Source organism: Enhydra lutris, unplaced genomic scaffold (assembly GCF_002288905.1).
Source record: "Enhydra lutris kenyoni isolate GAN:26980312 unplaced genomic scaffold, ASM228890v2 scaffoldscaffold13, whole genome shotgun sequence".
Taxonomy (NCBI): Eukaryota; Metazoa; Chordata; class Mammalia; order Carnivora; family Mustelidae; genus Enhydra; species Enhydra lutris.
Window position 1 is genome coordinate 42,903,130 of NW_019154097.1, and position 22,942 is coordinate 42,926,071.

The 22,942-nt window shown below is 54.1% G+C and overlaps 1 protein-coding gene across 3 annotated transcripts in view; it reads right to left on the reverse strand.

Moving 5' to 3' along the window:
* LOC111145610 (AUTS2, activator of transcription and developmental regulator) overlaps window positions 1-22,942 on the reverse strand; it is a 1,103,405-nt gene that overhangs the window by 8,435 nt on the left and 1,072,028 nt on the right. The window contains exons 7-15 of one of the 3 annotated variants that reach the window (XM_022500619.1): window positions 17,100-17,571; window positions 15,779-16,032; window positions 14,678-14,898; window positions 12,918-12,962; window positions 9,661-9,756; window positions 7,079-7,150; window positions 6,063-6,092; window positions 4,361-4,432; window positions 1,077-1,218 (exon numbers count right to left, since the gene is read on the reverse strand). In XM_022500619.1, coding sequence (XP_022356327.1) covers window positions 1,077-1,218; window positions 4,361-4,432; window positions 6,063-6,092; window positions 7,079-7,150; window positions 9,661-9,756; window positions 12,918-12,962; window positions 14,678-14,898; window positions 15,779-16,032; window positions 17,100-17,571 — 1,404 coding nt within the window. Of the gene's footprint in view, window positions 1-1,076; window positions 1,219-4,360; window positions 4,433-6,062; window positions 6,093-7,078; window positions 7,151-9,660; window positions 9,757-12,917; window positions 12,963-14,656; window positions 14,899-15,778; window positions 16,033-17,099; window positions 17,572-22,942 lie in introns of all 3 variants that reach the window. The other 2 variants (XM_022500618.1, XM_022500620.1) reach the window with 2 other exon arrangements.

Here is a 22,942-nt window from a genome sequence, read left to right on the forward strand (position 1 = left end):
CGATCCCAGGACCCTGGGATCGAGCCCCGCATCGGGCTCTCTGCTCGGCAGGGAGCTTGCTTCCTCCTCTCTCTCTCTCTGCCTGCCTCTCTGCCTACTTGTGATCTCTATCTGTCAAATAAAATAAAATCTTAAAAAAAAAAAAAAGCCTGGGAAGGCAGCCGGCAGGATGGATGTGAAACTTGTTCCCAAAAGGACCAGAAGCGGAGCCCAGTGAATATTTATGTCCAGAAGAATAAATTCAACTTAGCACAGTGGGTCAGCCCCAGGCCATGGGCAAGGACTCCCGAGCGGAGCTCTGTGCCGGCTCTGCGCGGCCCAAAGGCTTGAGGACTGAAGGATAGGGAACCTCTGATACTGAGAGGAGTGAGTGCTCTTGCTTTCTGAGAGTCCTTATGGCCACTGCCCCTCGTGTGTACGCACCTGGAGAGGAAAGGGGTGACCGCCGGCCCCCACCGCCCCCACTCTGGCATATCCCCGGGGCGTTCGAGAATGTGTAATATCGGCCGTGAACCAACAGACCACGTAGGTGTGTATGCTCCGTCCTGTAAGCTTTCTGCATCGGTACAAACACGCAGGCAACGGCACTACGTTCCATGGCCGAACACACCAGCCACCCGCGGGCTGACCCCTTGCACCGCAGACACACCAGCGGCCGCTGTCTTACTCTGCTTTCTCCGTCCTCCGACTCTTGGGGAAACAGCGTGACCGAGCGCTGTGGGCACCAAGTGTAAGGACAGCCACATCCTTATACAGTTCCTGGCACCGCTGCCTATCGATGTGCCCTTGTAAGCTTTCGGATCTTTCTCGATCAGATCATGAGTTATTCTGGTTTAACACAGAAGCAAAAAATGAGCCAAAGCAGTCTGAGTCCCCAAGGAGAACGATGATCTTTTTTCCTTCCTTAATGAGAGAGGACGTGTCAGTGAAGGGTCCATCTCTCTGATGCACTGGGGTTGCCCTGAGCGCCGGCACGAACAGCATTTTCGTAAGGGAGGGACGCGGTAGCGGCCCAGAGCACAAACAGGCACCTGTGAACTCGCATCCCTGCTCTTCCCCCCGCGCTCGGAACTCACCAGCGGCAGAGAACAAAGTTGAAGGCCGGGCCAGGTCATGGGGGTGGTGGATGGCTCCAAAGAGGCTGGGGCCCGGAGGGCGGCTCAGGAACTCGGGTTTCAATCCGAAGTCCAGCTTATGCGGGTCTGACTGCATCTGTTTCTGAAGCAGCAAGGGGAAGAGGAAAACATGAGACCCAGGAGGAGCGGCGGGAAAGACCGAGGTGGGCGAAGCAGCAGCGGCCGCCAGAGGAGGCAGAGGAGTGTGCGCGGGCGCGGTGCTTGAGTCGGGCTCAAGCTTACGGGCGCGGTGGGAAGAGTGACCCTCACACCGTCTCACCCGCACGCACCCAGGACAGCAGGTCAGCCCCTGGGGGCCAGTGGGGCCTGGCACTGGACGGGGCCTGCGAGCGGTCTTCGAGGTCGTGCGGCTTGAGGAATGAAACCGTATCCTACTCGCTCCAAACGAGTTCATTATCTGCTGTCAAGGCCCCACTTTGGCAAGTTTTTAAATGACAGTGTTTTAAAGCTCATTTCATTAGGAATTCTGCGTGAATAATCTGTGTAAATTAACTGTTAATGGCTCTTTGCTGTCCTCTAACAGATCGCAGTGCGTGAGTAACTGGAAGTGGTGAGGAAACGTTTGCACGCCCACGCGCTCCTTTCCAAATGATCACTGTTGTTTCTTAAGAACGGAACACCCCAAACCAGCAGAAACAAAGTGGGGATGTTCACTGATCGCAGGGGGTGGGGCTTCGCCTGCCGCCACCCGATGACGACCCGAGGAAGAGGTCATCGGCCCAGTCCAGCGAGCCGGCGAGAGCTCCTCTTGCTCTGAACCGTTGGCGGCAGCGGCCGTCGCTCTGTGTTCGCTCATTTCTCTCTCCCTCCCTCAAGGTCCTCCCAGTCCCTCCCTCGAAGGCCGTGGAGACGAGCTCATCGTTTCCTCCGTCCTCTACCCTGTGTCGTTCTTGAACACGGACGCCCCGGTGACCACTCAGCCAGCTGCTCCCGGCTCTCCGCCCCCGCCGCCCGCCGGCCCGGCCCTCACGGCCCTGCGCCTGCTTCTGACGGGCTCCTCCGGTCTCGCCGCCTGGGCTGATGCTCGCCGACCGCCGGGGCCCGCGCCCCCTCAGACTCCCTCACGTCCGCCCTAAACGCGTCCCTCTCCCGCGCCGCGTACCCGGGAGCGAGCAGCGAGGCAGCCGAGCGAGCCTGTGAGCATCAGAGACACGAGAAAGCCGCCATCGCGCTGACCCGCCAGCCCCGCTCAAAACCTAACCGTGGCCTGGGCGCTCGGGGCCCGAAGCGACGCCCTGCGAAGCACACGGCGCTCCTGCCCGCACGCGGATATGCCCCCCCCGCCACCGCAGAGGGGTGTCCTCGACCCTGGTACAGGGCGCCTGCAGGAGGTCGGCTCCTTCCGGACACGCTTGCGGGAGGGGCACTAAAAGGGGGAGGAAAGGAACAGCCCCGAGAAAGGGGACCGTGGTGCAACCTCCGCTCCAATCCACAGGCAGCTCGTCCCAGCTCCGCTGGAAAGCAACGGCCCCGGCCCAGACCGCAGCTTCTGATGCAGTGAATCTGTAAACATCTTCCACGCGCCTCCTTTAACTCGGTCGCCCCATTATTCGTGCCAATAGTGCGCGGCGCACAGCTCGGTTCCATTAACCACAAGTCAGGCCCATGAAGCCAAGTGGAGCTTGGGGGCCCCGGGGAGTTCGCTGGGAAGGCGGGAGGAGCAGCCTCCCCGCGGGCACGAGGTCTTCCTAACGGAACCGACAGAAGGAAACTCAGCCCCCGCGGTCGCCTTCACGGAGAAGCTGCTGCGGAAGCGGCAGAGACAACATCCTTCACCGCTTGTAAGCAGCGGAGCTACAGGGAGGACGTGTCTTACTAGCGCTCGGCCGGCCACAACGTCCAGAACAAACAGCGAGTTGCACTGAGCTCCAGCACCTCGTCGCCCTCCGAGCGCACCGTCCGCCCGCGAAGCCGGGCCAGCGTCTCTGACTAAACCTCACTCAACAGCGACGCACAAGTGAGCAAAACCCGCTGACCGGAGCTTAGGGGAGGGGCGGGGTACGTGGCACCAAATGCAAGTATCTTAGGGACCTCGTTTACTGGCTTAACTTTTCACTAGGCTGGTTTTAATTTTTTTTACGAGTGAGAGAGAGTAAGAGAGAGCATGAGTGGGGGGAGGGACGGGGAGAAGCAGGCTCCCCGCTGAGCAGGAAGCCCGCCGGGCGGCTCGAGCCCAGGACCCCCGAGATCATGACCTGAGCCGAAGGCAGACACTTGACTGACTTGAGCCCCCCAGGCACCCCTGACTAGGTTGGCTTTTTTTTTTTTTTTTAAATCATTAAAAAACCAAACATTCTGCGATGACCGGCTCTCCTTTACCTAGTGGTCTCTTTTCTTAAGCTCAGGGGGGCTCCCCCAAATGCTGTTAGCACTGAATGCTTGGAATTACTCGATTGGTTGTTTTCTCCCATTTTTCTTGGCGCAGTTACCCAGACGCTAAGTGCCCACACAGTAAAATCTGGACTCATCCGTTACTCTGGTCCCCAAGTCGGCCAGCGAGGCCTAGTCTGGTTACCTGCAGGAGGCTCTTGACTTAGTCCCTGTTATGTCACAAATGCCTGGAAAACACAACTGTATTCATCTGTGCGATGAAAATACCGAAGTTTAGGCAAAATATTCTGCAGACAGACAGGGTAATGGGTCAGAGTGGTACTGAGCGAACGCTAACCTCTGTCCCTGGTCACGGAGAGGACTACCGGGCGTGTTGGATGGCAGTGTGGACTATGACGCTGCTTCTAGAAGAGACTTCTCTGTGCTACGCATTGCTGATGGAAGTTCAGCAGCGTCCCGGGGGGGTCCGCTTTTCAAAGGCACGCGGAGCAAAGAATGCACTGAATCTTACAGAAATCACCACTTTGCATGTGTAGTTCCTCCCAGATACTAAGCATTTTTTATGTAAACACACACTTGGTGGTTATAATTAGATTATCAAAACCTTTTCTTTCCCTGCCCCAGGACTTAATCTATGTTTAAGCTCTTTGGATGGATACAATGACAAAGTCATCTAGAAAGATAAAACACCAGGGAGTTACCAGCTTGTTTAGTCATTAGGTTTCCCTAATTCATAGTAAGGTTTCCCAGTGATGTTTCCACGAGACTTGATCCTTCCTGCCCACAGGTCATTAGAAGCTGTCGGAATGTCTCCTCTGTCAGGGGGTCGCACACCCGCAGGGCCCCCCTCGCCCCTGCCCCATCCCCCACCAGACGAGGCCCACGAGACTGACCTTGACCTTCTGTTGGTGGTGGTAGATCTGCCAGGCGATGTGAACGTGCATAGCACACCACTTTCCTGGTTTCTGGAACAAGAAAGAGCAAGGTGGTCAGCAGGAAGACCTCGCAGAGAAAACCATCTCTGACTTCGCCAAAGCTTTCCAGCGGCTCTGGGCCGCAGAGGCTCCTTCTCAGGGAACAAGAGGGCTCAGTGCCCCCCAAGCCTCTCTCAGCCCCGGGGCGTGCGGAGCCCAGCCAGCAGCCACTGCTCCCTAAACCCTACTCGACGGGGACCTCCCCGGTTACCAGGGACAAGATGGCAAAAGCCCGAGCCCCACTTTGTGTCTCTTCTTTCTTTTCCGGTGCCAGCTGGCAGACCTGCGAGAGCGGGAAGCCCTACTTAACGATTTGCTACGATGCAAATCGGCTGCTCAGAGGAGCTAATTAGTGAGTGGCTGTGAATCGCTCCGAACAAGGAGGCGACAGAAGACCCTGGGTAACCTCCCCCAGTGCTGCTGCGTCCTCACTGGGGGTGGAACAAAGAAATGCACATTTGTTCTGGAGCCCAGTTCCCACCAGTTCTCCGCTAGGAGTCCACGGCCCGGTCGTGTTGGTGGGCGCTGTTCGTCCCCAAGCGAGGAGAGAACAAAGGAGAGCGCTCGCTCCTGCCTGTGCAATGGGCCTCCGCAGCTGTCCCGTCTGCCGGAGGGTCGCCCCGTGTCTCTCGTGATCTGCTCACGTCTTGGGTTCCGAGCCGAGCAGTAACCGAGTGTGCTGCCATACCACCCGGACTGGGGGGACCGCCTCTTGCCCGTCCGTTTGGATTCTTGCTGTAACCTACTCGTCCGCTCCAAACATGGGTTCGGGGACTCTAAGGGGCGCGGGAAGAAACTGCCCAGTCCTACATCGGCCAGGGGCGGACGCTTCTGGTGTCTACGTTAAGGAGCTGTTTGTGAAACGCAGACTCAAGTCCAAGCCTGGGTCAGTTCTCCCGCAGTGAAACGACGGATCATCCGAAATCAGCTACGTGATCACACAGTCATCAGAGAACCGGAATTATCTGGTTACGTGCACCAGAAACGGCTTGAGGACAGCAGGAGATCTCTCCATCCATCTTCCAACCGACCATCCACCCTTCATCCCGCCCCACCCCCACCCAAGTCAGTCCCGTCTATTCGAGGTCATCCCTTGGCCACCCTCCAGGCCACGCAGGACGCAACCGGGCGAACGCCTGCGGTAGCCCCCTTCTGCGCCCGGGGAGCGGGTTGGGTGGCTGTGAAGGTCGACGCTACCTCCCGCAGAATGAGGCGGCCGCCGGCCGAGGTGGAGGGACCCACATTAAGTACAGAGTGCGGACGCCGAAGGGACAGGAGGACGTGGCTGGAACCCTAACTTCTGCCCGGGGCTTCAGTCCTCCTCCACGTGCGCCTCCTCGTCCCACCCAACAAGACTCCCGGCAGCAACGCCAACCACAGACTCTCGCCCGGGGGAGCGCTTGCCCCGTCCGCTCTCCCTCAGTGGCCCGGCTCCCTGCGGCGCTCCAGGCCTCGCAGTTTTGGCCGTTCTCAGTCACGCGACCTGAAGGACCCAGCCACGGCCAACCCAACGTTTGATGCCAGGGTTTCTGGGGCTTGCTTCCTGGGAATGGATTTGTGTTTTCAACCCGCAGGGAGTCAAACAGAGGTTGCAAAACAGCTCTAGAAGAAGCTTTCTTACCCTTAGCATAGGTCTGAAAGGATCTGTCAACTGTGAAGAGAAAATGACAACTTGGTTACATGCCTGTCACTCAAACAATTGCTCTAATTAACAAATTTGTAGTGCTTCATTAGGAGGGGAAATTAAAATGTTAGAATTTTACTTTTAAATGAAGCCCTTTTAGAGAATAATTAACCCATTTTCACACTATCCCAAGTGCCAAGTGTCCCCTCCCCCACTTCACAAGCCTGGGTACATCCACACTGACGAGCCCCGACCAAGTTTAATCAATAGCAATTTGCCCTCTGGCAACACGATTCGCTCCCGTTACACATCCGAGGAGCTCCGTGGTCTCCAGCAGCCCTGCCCACCCCCGCCGCACGGGTTCCAGCGGAGAAGGGCCTCCAGACCGTGGGCCTCTAAGGCTGGGCACTCACAGGGACCCGGGAGCCAACGCGCTTCACGTGATGACGGCCCGTTACGGAGAGGTCAGGAGACGCTTTTTGGAAGTTCACTGACTGCCAGCTAGATGCTTACATCGTTGAGTCATTTTAAACTTTAACTCTGGTCCTGACTGCCCTTACCCAGGGAAAACGACAACATTGCCCCCACGTAATCATCCGTCCGTATTGACTACAAAGGGGAACGTAAAGATCATTCCACCGGACAGGCCTGTCTATTGTAGAACTTCCAGTCCCTCCCCAAAGCCGTGGGCCTGTGCACTACCAAGGGACGGAAGGAAGCAAAGCGTAAGGGGTGTTTTGCTTGGACCCGCATTAAAGGTGGAGGGCCAGGAGCGCTGTGTGGGGCAGTGACCTCCTGACCGCAGGACAGCAGCCAGAGGGTCCTGGGACTTCCAGGGAGAAAAGCGCTTACAGCTTCTTCTGTGTGACAGAAATTTAAGGAGACAAGGACAGACCAGATCGGTGGAACGAGTTACACAAGCTAAGAGTGTCCGCCTCCTGGCCTTGGACCACAGGACATCGGTCTTCTCTGCCACTGGTGTTATCTGCCACTGAGCCGGACTTTCTACGTACCCTCGGGTCCTTCTGGAGCAGAGTATGTGGGACTGTCCCGGGTCGAGCAGCAACATCGATAGGGTTGGATGTCTGCAAAGTAATCAGACCACAGCTTAGGAGGCACGTCACACATTTAACGAGAAAGCACGATCTTGCTGGCGTTCTAGATTACCGAAGTCAAACATGGACATTGTTTCATTCTGGAAATACAAGGGTTGACAGGGGCATTTTCCCCAGTGACCACACGTGCTCCTCAGGAGGTCCTGCTCCCCAGGCTCTCAGGGGACGTGGACCAGGGTTTGGTTTGGCCTGTCTAGGAAGGGCGTCAGAAAGCAGAGAGGGGGACCGTGCCATGTGTCACTGCGATCAAAAGCAAAGGACGGAAAAAGGAAGGGGAAGAACACGCGGGAGCAGGGCCCCCGGGGCCCCATCTCCTTCCGAGTCACGGACGGCCCTGGCACGGCGCTCGTGCCCCATCCCTCGTGCCCTGTCCCCAGCATTCGGAGAGACGCCCGAGGGACCCTCGCGGCACTGTGCTGCGTCAGGTGGTTCTCGTCAGAACAACCGGGCGTGTTGTGCAGACATTAAGCAAACTCTGAATTTTAACCGGCAGACAGTAACAGGGAATTACGCTCCATAATTACTCATTAGCGGTGGTGGAAATGGGACAAGAGGACCTAATTTAGGGACCGCACAGACCTACTATTAAATGATTTCTACAGCGATGCGGCCTCATCCTGGCCTCATCCTTCCGAGGCCGCCACCATGCTTACGAGTCACTCATAACAATACCCTTATCTACGGGCTTTTGTCCTTCGAATTGGCCCCAACAACAGGAGGCCTACTTCCCCCACCAGCAGCCCTCACTCTCCAGGGGGTGAAAGGGTTCAGAACGTTTTTCACCGGGTATTTTATTTGGGAAATCCCAACTTCTGTTGACTCCCCGAGCCCCGGGAAATTAACGCGTGTGGGAAAAGAGCTCAAGTTTAGGCACAAGGCTAGCCTAGAAGGAGAAGGATTGGGGAGGGGGGGAGAATGGAAGAAAGAAAAGCAATCAGCTGCTGTACAACTAACAATTAAGCTGGAGTTGTTAACAGCCTGATTTGCATACTTATGAAGAACTCGGCTAATGAACCACGATCTACATATTCAATCAGGAAGATGGCCTGGAAAGGCCCATTTCAACACCGAGAGACACTTTCCTGCCCAGATGTAGATTTCTGTGTGATTGGAGAATAGTGAGTGAGGGAAACAGTCTAATTTATTAAATGACCCGGCAGTCTGGGGAGGCTCTGGAGTGGGTGAAACCCAGAGGGGACAGACGGGGCTGGGAGGGAGTGGTCAGCAGCAGCATCGCACCAAAGGCAAGGGGTTGAAAATTCACCAGGGTTCATCCCCTAGATAGGAGGGGGTTGCCCGTGGCCCTCATTAAAGCCGCAGGTAGAGGTAACCTGGCCTGTAAGCAGGGAAATGCCATTTCTAAGGTGTAGCTGGTCCCACCCCCGAGGCTTTCAAATCTCTTTTCCTATTTCCAGCTTTGAGGCAAGATGCCTTTGGAAATGCAAAACACGCTTAGCCTGGGTGCCTCTGGCCCCAAACTGGTGTTTTCTCTTAGAAATGAGACTGGGGTGTGGGGGGTGGACAAAAAAGCAAAGAAAACCCAAATCCCACAGAGCAAAATTTCCTTCTTTAAAAATCTGAGAACGGATACTAACGTTACCCACATTTTGCTTCTGTATAAAAATACAGTAAGGGCTATAACCAAGTCATGTAAAGGGAAGGTGTTTCGAGAATCACTCCTCGGTACTGACCTTTGGAGACAACTCTAGCCCAAGCCGGGTAGAAGAACCCCGACTAGGTAGAAAGGATTCAGTTACTGTGAAGGGCAAAAGGTTAACTCCACGTTAGGCTGTAAGTCTTGACCTTGGCAGGTGTGACCATGGCTGACGGAGGACTGAGGCAGGGCCAAGGGGGAACAGGGGTGCATGAGAGGGTGGGCGGCGGCCCTCCACCTGTGGGCAGACCCCCATCTGCAGACACACGGGGCTACGGAGCAGAATGGGGGAGATGAGCAGGACCACTTCCCTCCCACAACCGGAAGGATGAAATTCTAGCTCGCAACGGTTCTGGTCTAGTTCTAGTCTAGTCCGTGCTGTTCACACCAATAAAGGCTCAGCTACGTGTCTTTGCTGATAACATATACTTCAAGGACAAGCTGGTGTGCATGAACCCAACGTTTCGTGCATCTCCTAGTCAGAAGCTTATGTCCACAATACTGGTGGTAAAAAATATGGACACGTCTTCTGTATATCTTAAAGATTACAGGAGATCTGAGCTCAACGGAGATGACATGGGTAGTACCGACTGAAAATTAAATTCCGGCCGAGGTTTACAACTCCAGGGGATAGCAAAAAAATAAAATAAAATAAAATAAAATAAAATAAAATAAAATAAAATAAAATTCTCCCTCTAACCCTGATGGTCACTTCAGACTGGAAAAATGAGTCACTGGCCAGTGGTTGTGGAATCCCCCCCCGCCCACCTCGCCCGAGCCTCTGCTTGTAAAAGTGCTGGCGTGTGTTCACGGTCCGGTTGCTTACCTTGGGCTGAAATGCTCCTTGTAGTGAACCGAACGGGCCGGTGGGTGGAATCATAGGGGGGATGCCCGACACCGCGGGAGGGTAGGAATGGAAGAGCTGCGGCCAGACACGGAGAGGGGAGACAAAGGTGTTAGTGGAGGCAAACGCCACGTTCCAGTTCCCTTCCCATCCCACGACATCCACGTTAGCAAGCCAGGTAATGCCCGCCTGACGCTACTAGTGAAGGAGCCATGATGAAATGATCACACAGATGTGCCATGAATGCTTAACTTAAAAAGTTAGAAGTAGTTCAGAATCAATCAGCCAACAAATGATGTCCCAGATGAGGACATCATTAGAAAGGGAGCTTTTCTAATTATTAATTGTTAAATCAGATAGAAGACCTAAATGGCTTGAGATTTTAATGCGCGTCAATAACAGGAGGGGTTGCTGAGCCAAATAAAGATGCCCGGGACATTACAAGTTAATTAGAAAAAGGGGGAAAAAAAAAAAAAGAAAAATTAAGAAAAAAGGAAGAAAAAGAAGCAAGTCTTTATGAGTTCCAGGATTTTATACCATTAAAACTCAATTAGTACTTTTAGATTTTTAATAGTTTGAGGAAATGAGAAAATATTCACAATCCTTGCTTCATTAGGTTGTTCCAGGAGTGGTGGTTTCCGAGGACAATGTAATTGTCTTGTCTAAAATGAGGACAAATGTTTGTGGGAGGGCAAGATAAAAGGACCCCATCTACACTCACAGAGAAACTGTTTTTCCTGCAAGATGGACAAGCTCACTGGGGGCTGTCCAAGCCAAGTCCTTGACGGGTCTGACCACTCCGCGAAGGGAGGAGAATGATTCTGAATTAAGAATATGAACTTTCTGGAATTAACTAGTTTACAGAGGACACGATGGAGGGAAGAAATCCACGGCCATCCTGAGGACAGGGCAAACACCGCTCTTCCTTCCCCCAACGCTGGGATATCTCTGAGATCCCACTGCTCTGGTTCCATTCACTCTGATCCAACCTCCGATCGGACACTAGGTCACATCCTGCCTTTACGGTTCCGTAGCGCCTCACACACACGGCAATAACTCGAGCTTCTCTGCATAACGACGCTACGTTAGCTGTTTTCCAGGTGAGGACTGAAATGCCCATTTCATAGTCTGGTTTCCAGGGCACGTCCTTTCCCACTGGTCTGTATTTCATTCGGCTCCCTTCAGTGATGCAGCAAAGTTTTTCAGACTAATTGATATTGAACTAAATCCACTTAAACAGTGATTGCAAGCCAAGAGCCCTCATTTAAAACTACTTTTAAGTCTAAAATTGTGTTTTGGATACTTGAGTGCACTGCATCTTAATTCCCCTTATAACGTCCTAATCCCCAAAGAGGAGAGCCTAAGTACTTCATATATTCTCCACCATAACTAATAAAACGAGGTAACTCTCCCGCAGCACACTGTACGAGGCAGAGTAATTAAAGACACGCCGCGCTAGGACGCGCTCGGGCTTCTAGTACTCTGCCTCCAGGTGGGTAATACTTCCTTTAGGTTTTCAACAAAAAATTAGGTATTTTCACCATCTTCCTTTTGCTAGAGTCCATTACTGACCCTCTCGGAGTGCAGCTGACTAGCCCTCCCCCCCCCGCCGTGATGAAAAACGATCAGTATCTAAGGAATAAAACGTCAGTGTGGCAAAAATTCAGGCCCCGCGGCTCATTCTCCATCTTACATCCAGGACCCTCTGGGGGCCGCACATTTTGTCTGAGGGAGTTCGTCTGAGCCACCGGCAGAGCACGCTGGGCTTTCTCTCACGGTGACTTTGGTAAATGGTCCTGATTTAAATCAGCGAGGGCTGACAAGGGGCAGGAATTGGATAATCGTCACGGATGGCACCCTTCCCGGGACAGCCCTAAAGAGGAGACCCATGGGGTCCTCTTGGATTCAGCAGTCCATTAAAAAATGCTTGTGAGGGGTGCCTGGGTGGCTCTGTCAGTTAAATGTCTGACTCTTGGTTTCAGCTCAGGTCACGATCTCGGGGTCCCGGGATCCAGCCCCACGTTGGGCTCCACGCTCAGCCGGGAGTCTGCCTGTCTCCCTCTCTCTCTGCTCCTCCCCCTGCTCTCTCTCTCTCTCAAATAAATATTTAAAAAACAAGTGAATAAAATAAACAAAAAATGCTTTTGTGTCGCAGTGCTGGGCAGTGTCAGAACACGTGGGGCCCAGCGCCCGGACAGAATTCCCTCTTCGTGAGGAAGCTTCCTCACAGTACGTCTGCGTGTCTCCGGGGGAGCTCACGCTTCGGTGATCTCTAGAATTTTGCGGTCCTGACTTCTCAGTTACCCCCTGGACTAGGACAGTGTCTCACGGTCTGGTTCAGAGCACGAATGAATTCACAGGCTCTGCTGACCTGAGAGCCCTTCTTTTGAGTTGAGTATGGTGGGCCGACATGGCTACAGGCCATGACTCATCATTCTTTCTTTCTGGTGTCATTTAAAGAAATAAAAATAAACCACTGAGCGAAGAGACTTGCAAAGGTTCAGGTGAACATGATGCAGTATCGCTCCGTAACCAAAATATCATGGTAAGACGCTAAAGGTGTCTGTATTTTAACAAAAGTCTTCTGTTGTCCCTATTGAATATAGGACGTAGGCTGGTACCAATTTAAAATTTGAGAACTGAACTCTTTAGGATGGGACAAGATGAGTACTTTTTTACATAAAGAATGAATTTAAAGTGGGGGGAAATCGCAGGTTTCCACTATAAGCCCTTTTATTTAAATGACATCTTTGTTTTTATTTGTAACAAGCTCAGGAGGACAAGACCAGCCACGTGGGAGGACATGAGAACCTGCTTTGTTAAGCTCAGGAGGAGTCAGAAAGATGAGGGACATTGTATTTGGAAGAAATCATTCAAGTCCAATTCTGGGGATACGGCATTGATGACACCGGGGTCGATGACTGCACAACGGGATCTCAGAGTCTCCTGCAGCCGGGATGACTGTGCCCCCGCCCCCCCCCGCCCCCCTCCCCGCTCTGAGGCCGGACGCCCAGGGACATCCCCCCGGGCCCGGGCCTCTCGGGCTTGGGCATGCCGATGATCTTTTGATTCGGAAGACGATACTGCATCGTGACCAGAAGCGAACGCCACAGAAGCAAGCATCTGAGGTGACGGGGAGCAATGGGAACTCTGGGAAGACGATTAAAGACTGGTCTGCGGCAAGAGCACAGAGATGGAAACGCGGTCACGTCGGATGGTAGCATGGTAGCGAGACTCACACTGTGCCGGTAGAATGGGTCAACTTTTGTAGGGTATTTGTCAAACTGTAAAGGGATCAAAGCAGAAGCTAGTTACTCAGAGCGTCTACATTTCTGTCCAGTGCTTCGGCAGAGGCAGCCCTAGGCAGCTGCTCTGTCACTGGGCTGTCACCCCACTCCACAACCTCGTTCTACTAGCACGGGACCTTCTCGACTCTGAGCTGCTCCGACGAGAGATGGAAAAGCAGAGCGAGAACCCACACGGTGCGTTTAGGCCCTGGTCACGCGCGAGTGTCTTTCCCCCTGGTCTGTATTTAGAGACTGGCACAGACCAGACATCTGCGCTGGAGAGAAGAGGGATTACTCAGGTCAATCAGAGAGGAGCGAGCGTTTGGGGTCGTTCATGGAGATTCCCTGTTTTCCTCTTCCTTGGGCAGAAGAACTGGACATCGGGCCTCCCGCCAAGATGCACCACACCCAAATGGAAAGGCGTCTGGGCGAGGTCTCAAAACTTTTCCTTTTTTTTTACAACTTCTCTTTTGAGCAGAAAAGACTATATGCCTCTGTTTCCTCTAAGTAACGTCAGGTCCTGGTGCTGTCAGCAACCGCGTCTCATATCTATTCGTGCTGTTGCTCCGACCTGCTGTCAGAAACGCTTTTCCAAAATAATAGGCCCTTAAAAACATTGATCGTTGAGACGTCTAACTCTTCCAGAAGAAACACGCAGGATTTGTTATAGGAAAAAAATTTTGGTTCCAAGGTCTCGTTTCTAATATTCTCCTCTGGAAATTCAGAAACTAAACTTTAAAATCTAGATTTGTTTTAAAAACTTAAGTTGAACAAAATAGGGAGGGTGAGGGAGGAGAGGATGCAAAGTTTGGTGCAGGGCACACCTCCTGAAATGACAGAATTCAAGTCTGCTCTCCCCGGGCCCACACCACATCAAGCATGTCCTTAAATGCTAAAAAGGAAGTAAAACGCCCTAACACTCGCGGTGGCAGACAGGGCTCTGTCTCAGGATACTCAGCACCCTAATATGGCACGATTCCCTATAGCTCATCAGTTTAAAAAAAAAGTCCTAACTGGTTCCCCTGGCATGTGCCGGACCCGGTCAAGACCTCGACCGCGTCCTTGTCAGCAGTGCCTTCCGCCGCGAGGCCGAGTCCTGCCCCTGGGGGCGCGTGGCTCCCTGAACACTCGCTGACAGGGCAGGACACCAGCCCGGGGCACCGTCTTAGGAAACACAAGGAACGGCACCTCCCCTCAACCAAACGGGCTTCGGGGAGCCACCAGAAAGCGCAGGGGGTCCCGGACACGGCCCAGCTCTTCGGACGGCCCGCCTGACTCCCAAGATCCTGCGAGCATTTATTGCTACGACGGGCGTGGAGCGAGGACAGGTGCCTTTCTGTGCGTGGTGGCGACCTCCCAGGATGCTCGACACAGAATTACCCTTTGGGAAGTTAACTTCCAACACGGCTTGGGACAAAGCATCGAGAACATGCCCGCCCCTCACCCCCCCACCCCAACAGCCAACCGTGCGCATGCCTAGCGCTAGACAGAACCGTCTAGAAAGAAGCGCCTACCTGAGGCCCCGGGTGAGTGCTGCCCGGAGCAGGGCACGTCCCCTTCTCCCCAGCACAGACCGACCAGGCCGGGGGAGCCCCCGAGTGGCTACCGCCCCCCATCCAGCTCCTGCGCCCCGACAGCCCCATCCGCCCAGCGTGCTGCGCCAGAAAAGACCGCGCTCTACTTATCCTCACATTTCTGCCTGGGGTACGCACCATGGGAGGTGCTGGCGTCGGCATGATGGCGGTGGGCGGGATGGCGTGGGGGAACGGCGTGAAGGTGTGCTGGTGCGTGTGCTGGTGCGTGTGCTGGTGCTGGTGCTGGTGCTGGTGGAACTCGGTCCGCAGGTAGGGCGGAGGGCCCAGGGAAGCCCCGCGGTCAGCACTCTGAGACGCCAGAAAACGCGTGTTCAGTTCCTGCCGCAAGATGTCTTGCTCTGCAAGGGAAGGGCAGGGAGAGGATGACGCTTTCCGCCCTATCTGTCATGTCCTTCAGATCGGGACGTCCGAGGCCCTGACCAGAGTGGGGACAGGGCCAAGGGCACCCCCGAAAGCCCCTGTGCCCCCAGACGGAAGGAGAGCAGCGGCCGGAGGACCCTGACACCAGCCAAAACCGGACTGTATTCTTGGAGGCTCACGGCTTCGGGGACAGCCCCCAGGCTGAGGCGCCAGAGGTCAATTTTCGGCTCTGGTGGTGGCAGCTCGGGGAGCCGGGGCATGGGCAGTCACCCATCGGGGGCTTGGTTCCCTCCTCCACCACAGGGGGACAGTAATATCGTCCACGCTGTGGGCTGTTTGGGGGGTTCGAGGAATTCATATATTTACTGCTTAAGAACAGGGACTGCACCCCGATCTCTGGTACCAGGGCCACGTGCTTGTGCCTCCTTCTTCAAGGGGAAATCCTGCAGCAGGGGTGACCACGGGTACGATGGACCCAGACTCGGGACCCTGGCCTGACCAATACTGGGGAGGAGAAGGGGAGTCCACAGCCAAAGCCCGATTTCGGGACCACTTAACGGAAAGTACCACCTTCCCCTCGGAAGAAGGGAGAAGGCCTTCCTCGTTGACAACCAGCCCCTTACACCAGGACGGAATTCTCAAGACCCGGCAAGGAGCAGTCTTGGCCTGGCAACGTGTCTGTCCCTCTCATGGGAGCCAGGTGACGGGGCACTGCAACCTGTGCTTTCCCCAAGTGGCAAACCCATCCGGAAGATTTCCAACAACTGCCCCCATCCTCCCCCGCAGGGTCTGGGGTGCCGCGGTGCAGGTACACGTTTCGGCCAAACCTCAGCCCACGAGGAGGCTCGACCCTCCTACCTGAGTAAGTGCTTCCGGCCGGGTGTCCCGGGACCTGCAGACTCCCTGAAGTCAGCGGCGGTGGGGGAGGCAAAGCCGTGGGAGGGGCAAACATATTGGGGTGATGTGAGTGTGCGGGGGGCGGGAGGGTGGGCGTGAAGCTGTGCAGGGGGCTGTGGTTGGGCAGGGAGAGGGGGAACGGGGAGGCCGAGGGGTGGTGAGAGATGTGAGGAGGGGCGGGCTGAGTCTTCGCCGGGGTGCTGCTTCTGCTACTGCTGTGGGAGCAACCACCGGGAAAAAAAAAAAAGGAAAAGAAAGGTAAGCAATTTATTTTCTTAAAAAGTCCTATCTCTCTGCCCAAAGCCATTCAACACTTTCTCCTGCTCCTTCCTCTTTAGAGACCCTCCCCTGGGAGGCACAAGAAACTTCTGCCACAGTCGTAACCCCGACTGCAGGACAGGAGCTGAGGCCCCAGAGCTACCAGCACTCGGGGTCCAGGGGGCGGCTTTGGCCCCAAACCCGGGTCCGTTCCCCTCTACAGCCAAGTTCTCGTTTCTGCCCCTAGGAGCCCCGCGCCCTCCCAGCCTCCCCTAGACACGCATCCTACAGTTTCGGGAGAGGAACAAGATCGGTGACCTGAGCTCGGCCCGTCTGAGACCCCTTCGGTGTAGCAGCACAGGTGGGAGGAGACCTGGGAGCCCCGGGCCACTGCTCTGCTCCGGGGGCCACGCGCATGAACCCGGGGGCAGAACCCCGGCTAAGGCAGTTAGCCTGCCCTGGACAGGGAGATGCCCCCAGTCAGCAGCGGTCACAAGGCACACAAAGGCACAAGAGTCCCAGGAGGTCAGAATTAAACGCCCGGGGGCAGGCAAGGATGGGGCACGCTTGGCGCCACACCCTGGGGTTTCTGTCTCCCTTGCCCGGGCGGCCCTGCTCTGTGCCACTCCGCGGACGTCCCGGCGGTTCCGCAGGGCGTGTGTCACCGCCCGGGGCGCGTCTCCCTCCCGACAAAGCTTGCTTCTGCGCCCGCTGGAGGCCGAGGCCGCACGTCCGCGGTGACACAAGCCCTCGCGAGAGCCCTGCCCGGTCCCCATCTTCTGACTCAAGTCGCAGGGAGATGGAGCATCTTCCTGCCGTCCTCCCTCGGAGGCACGTGGCCTCCCTTCTAAGAAGCCCAACCCCGGTGCCCCCCAGGTTTCCACGCTGGTTCTCCCGCGGCGCCTCTTGCCGGGGCCTCCCCCTCGGCCCCCTCCGCACAGGGCGACGGTGCCCGCGGCGCTCCCGCAGGAAGAGGACGGCAGAAGCCGGGCGCCGCGGGCGCCGCGGGAGCCGCCGGGCTCACCTCAGGCTGTTGAGGCTCAAGCTGCTGCTGTTGTAGGCCGACAAGGGCTGGGAGAGGCTCTGGGACGAGGGGTGCGCCTGCACGGCCGGGAGGCTCTGGTGCAGCGGCTGGGCCGGAGACTGCGGCCGCGGCGGCCTCTGCACTGCAGGCGGAGGGGCGGGCTGCGGCTGGGCCTCTGGGGGCGCCTGGGGCGGCTGTGTGCTTGGACGTGGGGGCTGAGGGGGCGCCTCCGTGCGCTGCACCAGGTCGGGGTCTGGAGAAGGAGCTCGGGGCTGGGGCTCCGCCTGGGCCGGGGGCAGCGACGGAGGGACCCGAGGGCAGGGGTCTTTCAGCACCACGGGCTCAAAGATCGGCTCTTTGCAACAGTCCTGGCTCTTCTCCTGGCTTCTCTCTAGACCCGATATCTTGGGGACAATCGGCCCCGCATCCTGGCTCTCATGGTCTGGGAGGGCACCAACCCCTAAGTCCGGATCTGCATGGGGAAGAGCAAAGACAAAATCACAGGCAACGACACGTGAGTGTGAGATAAACACGCAGCAGAAAGCCGAGTCCAAGCCCAGGCCCTGCAGTCCCACCGACACGGCACACGGCCTAGTGCCACGTCCCGGCTCCCTGTCCCAACACGCAAACGTGCGGGGCAGGAGCACACGGCGACCAGGGCCCACGGGAGACAGGCAGAGGTGAGCCGCTGCAGGAGGCTGCATTCCCCGGAGTCTCAAAATGCGCACTGACTTTAATCCCGAGAAAGCCTTTTATGCAGCAAAATTAAGAAACAAGAGCCAACGAGTTGATTTTTTTCCCTTTTAAAATCCATACAGCTCTTGAATATACAAAAGAGCGGTGTTTCCAAACAGCGAGCGAAGCCAGTGTTACTTAACCACACACAGATGTTTCTTCTTGCCTTGCCTCTTCCCCTTTCCATGCTGACCGATGAGACACACTTGACATTTACAGAAACAATTCTGTGTTTGGCAAGTGCTGAACTCTGGTCAAACGTCGGGCCTCCGCACGCTCACCGACAGACCCCAGCAACGTCGCAGCTCCACGGCGCGAACACGAATTCCAGTCAACCTACAGCCACCTATGCGTGCCGGGCACCGTAGGGCCCCCACCCCGCTGGACCACTGCGTGCGATGCTGAATGCCGACTAAGCCTGCAGGTGTAATTTAAGTGAAGTTCCACAACCAAGGAAGAAACGTGGCAAGTACACACTCCTGTTATGAATTTAAAAGACAGGCTTCTCGGGCACCTGGGCTGCACTGTCCGTTAAGCTTGGAATTGGCTCATGATCTCAGGCTGTGGGATCGAGCCCTGTGTCGGGCTCGGCTCAGCACGGAGTCTCCTTGCAAATCTCTCTCCCTCACCCTCTGTCCCTCCCCATCCCGCGCGTGTGTGTGCGCCGTCTCTAAAATAAAATAACTAATATCTTAAAAAATTGTAAAAATAAAAGCTATGTAATAGTAAAAAAATAGTAATAGTAAAATAGTAATAGTAAAAAAGAAGTAAAAAAAAAATAGTAAAAAAGCTATGTAATAGTAAGAAGTACTATACTAATAGTATGTGCTAACAGTAAGAAAAGCTACACCTTTCTCCGAAGCTCCTGGCCACATCAGAGCGGTGTCTGATTAGCCCCTAAGTCCAAGCCCATCAAATCGTCTAAGAGAAGAACGAAAGACAGAAACGGCATTAAATAGGAAGAAATCCCCCTGCTGACCAGTCGGTGCTTCTGCATACATCTGCGGGCCGGGGGGATGACCTTTCTCACATCTTGGTGCTACAGAAAGCCATCCTTTTGCCATCACACAGCTCAGAGATAGGAAGAGAACAGATCACAACACCGACAACATTCTCTGACGTGAGGACGGGTCCAGGCATCCCTCAGGAAACTACTTGGGGCACGATCTTTCCCTTCCAGCCTTACTGTCCCCAGTGTGAGAAGTACGCGCCCTTCTCCCCGGGCCCATTTCTGCTGACACCCTCTTGGGCGCACACGCTTCCCACGTTCCTTCCCTGGAACCTGCATCAGAGCAACCCATTATTTTCAGGGTGGTTTTGGTAAAAGAGATCAGACGCGTGACGTGCCCCGGAGCAGAAACGAATGGGTTTACAAACAAAGCACATTTTTGGCTAAAGTGACCTTGGCTGAGAGCAGCCCGGCACAAATGCACCGACAGCATGCGAAGACAGTCCCCTCTTCGTACGTTCCGGCTCCGAGGAGAAAACCTCCCACAAGGCCCCGGTGAAAGTAACGCTGGACCCCTGGCATCCCACTGGCGCGGAGTCCCATCCCGAGCCGCCCGTCAGAGCCTTTCCGGGAAGACTGCTGCTTGTGCTGGGCGGAGACCTCATGGATTCCCAAAGCCTTAGTTTCTAACTCGAGGGCTGAGGACAGCAGGATTCCCGACGTGGACGGACCCCATGCAGCCGAAGTCCTAAATCACGGAAGACGACCCTGTATGCGCAGGGGGTCTGGCGCGTCCCCCCCCCCACCGTTTTTGCCTCACTCCCACCAGGTCACCGTCGCAAGCACGTCCATGAGCTCAGAGACAGGGTTCCCACAACGCGAGAGGGTCAGTTAGGTCTGGGGCAGAAGCGCTAACACCCACACGTCCCAGCCGCACAAAATACACGAGGTTCTCTGCGCGTGAGCAGGACGCCCCCCGCTCTGACACTCGGATGGCTGAGGCTGACTGCGTGTGCTGTAATGGCAGGACCCATCTCTGCCCTTCTGAAGCGCTTTGTTCTCTCCAGACTGGAGTAATGAAGAATAAATACGTAAATATTTCCCACCGCGCTACATTCAAATGCATGGTCTCCCTCCAAGAATCAATGTCCAAAGTCTCTCTCCGACATAAAGGAAAGTTTCCTCTGCCAAGGGACACCACCCAGAGGCCATCAACTTAGATTTTCTTATGCCGGGAAGGAAGCACATTAGGCACACACAGGTAAGTGCTTCGCTTATGTAGCTCGACTAAATTTATCTCCTTGTTCTTTATTTAATGGGCTTCTAGAATGTGGACGAGTCAGCCAGGTGAGTTTGCCGGGGGCACGATGCAGGCTTGGGCTCGCTTCCCGAGGCTCCGTAAAGGCAAACAGGGCTGGCTTTCGCGTCTCCTCTGTTGTTCCCGGGTCACCGGGGGTCGGCACCAACCTAGACACAGCCAGGACGAGGGGAGCAGCGCCCGGACTGGGGATCGCCATCCTGGACAATCCGTGTGCAACCCCTCCAGCAAGCCCTGTCAATTTCTACGGGGTCGTCTGGGATGAATGACTCAGAGGACCCAGAAACAGGATTTTGGCACAAGACCCGAATCTGGGAAACCATCCCGGCACTTCTCACACTTTAAAATGTGTACAAAGAGGCGCCTGGGTGGCTCAGATGGTGAAGCCTCTGCTTTTGGCTCAGGTCATGATCCCAGAGTCCTGGGATCGAGTCCCGCATTGGGCTCCCCACTGAGCGGGGAGCCTGCTTCTCCCTCTCCCTCTGCTGCTCCCCCTGCTTGTGCTCTTTCTCTGTCAAATAAGTAAATAAAATCTTTAAAAAAAAATAATAAAATGCGCACAAAGGACCTGGATGGACATCTGATTAAAATGCCCAGCAGGCCTCGGGAATTCGGGCGGGGGGCGGGGGGCGCTCCAGAGCCTCCCTTTCTATTTCCCAGGTGATACTACTGAGGCTTGGACTCTTCAGTGAGTAGCAGGGAACTTCTCCAATCCTCTCTGACTGGAGGGGAAGAGCCCAGAGAAGTTAAGCAACCTGCTTGCTGGAGGTTCCCTATAAATCCGATGACTTGCGTTCCAGTCCCAACTCTTGCCACCAATCGTCGCTTTTTCTCTGATTTACACTTTGCTGCCCCCTCCCAACGCAAAAATCCTAAAGCAAAGCAGGAATCCATTAAAATTTCCGGCGCAATGAGACAGTGCAGCGGGTCAGTTAGGAGAGCTGGGAAGAGGGTCAGGAACAGCGCGCCTCAGCCGACCCTGCGAGCTATCATCGACCCACCGACCCCTCGTTGCTGTGACACCTACGCGTGAGGCCGCGGCAGGCTGAAGCCGGCAGGAACTTCGGGGCCGAGACAGTTTTACGACTCCCCGTTAACACGAGTCTCTCGAGGCACAGCTTAGGCGTCAGGCGTTTTTGTGGCTAATCGGTAATGCATTTCCTCTTCCTTTCAATTATTCAATAAATGTATCTTCCCAGTTAAGCTTTTTCATCTTGACAGTCAATTTGTCTTACTGTGCTTCTCCAAAATTGGCAAGAACACATTTTTTAAAAAAATAATTTTGTATTGCTCTGTGTGCTCCGAGTTTGCCAAAGGATGGAATCTGCTGAGGTTGGAAGAAGTAAGAATGTGCAAACTGACGAGTCTTATTTACAAGTTTTACTCATTACATTTCGGGGTTTTAAAAGCTCTCTTCTGTGATTATAAAAATAACACATCATGCTTCTAATAAAATACATGCAAATTGAAATTACCCTGCGTAGCGTACGGTAGCGTACGGTATAAGGGGTGAATTTGCTACATGTAAATTCTATCTCAATAACCTTGACTCAAACACAATACATTGTTTAAAAAGGTAAGGGCAGATTATGGAAAATTTGTTTACTGTTGATCCAAATGTGATACAAGTTCCCTGGGGGGAATGGGGCTGCTCTACTTCACTAGAAAAACCCACAGCTTCTGAAGAGGGCAGTTTGGCAACATTCGGCGAGGAAACTGAGGCAGCTCAGGAAGGATTTAGTCTCTAGACACAATAAAACATCGTGCTTTGAACTGCAAGTTTGGAAAGAACTAAAATGTAATCATTTGGGAACTGGTTACATAGAAATCTGATACATGCAGGGGCACCTGGGTGGCTCAGCCCTTAAGCGTCTGCCTTAGGCTCAGGTCACGATCCTGGGGTCCTGGGATCGAGCTCTGCACTGGGTTCCTTGCTCAGCAGGAAGCCTGCTTCTCCCTCTCCCACTCCCCCTGCTTGTGTTGCCTCGCTCGCTGTCTCTCTCTCTCTGTCAAACAATAAATAAAATCTAAAAAAAAAAAAAAAAAAAAAAAAAGAAATCTGATACATGCAGACAATGGAAGATGTTACAGCCTGAAAAGGAATGAGGAACTCTGCATACAAGCTATGGCATTTTGCTAGCTTCTGTGAAAAACGGAAGAGAAGTAATATATAGCCGTTTTTACTTTATGCATAAAGAAGCTCTAAAAGAGTGTCTAAGACACCAGTAGCAGTGGTCCTGCTCAGGGGCTCAGGCAGGAGAACCAGACAGACAGGGAGCTGGAGGAGGGGGAGATATTTGACTGTACACATACAGACATAGTTAAATTTTTCAATTATGCGATCATGTTACCTATTAAAATTCTTAAAAGAAAACTGGACTTACACTTAAGAACAGTTTGAGCAAGAAAAAGAAAAAAGCACAGCAAGCAAAACTGAGAATTTGAATAGTGGTAGTGGCACAGACACGGAGACTGTACGTTATTATCAAGTAAGACATTAGAATGCACACATTTATAATAATAAATTTGAAAATAAAGCGGGTTTTATGAAAAGATACCAATCACTAAAACTGACTGAAAAATACTAAACCTGAGCACAGACGTAAACCGGAAAGGACCGAATGACCGATACCTTCCCCTCAACCCAGAAATATGTCCCAGTCTCTTCCGTGTTAGAGGCCATGTGGACTGAACCTGCCAGAAACAAACCATCCCGTCACTTACATTACAAAACCAACCGCAACACGACAAAAGGAAGAGGCAAAACAACTATTTTCAAAGAATATAATTATCTACCTAGAAAACCCAATCTGCTGCAAAATATATGCGAATAAGAGAACT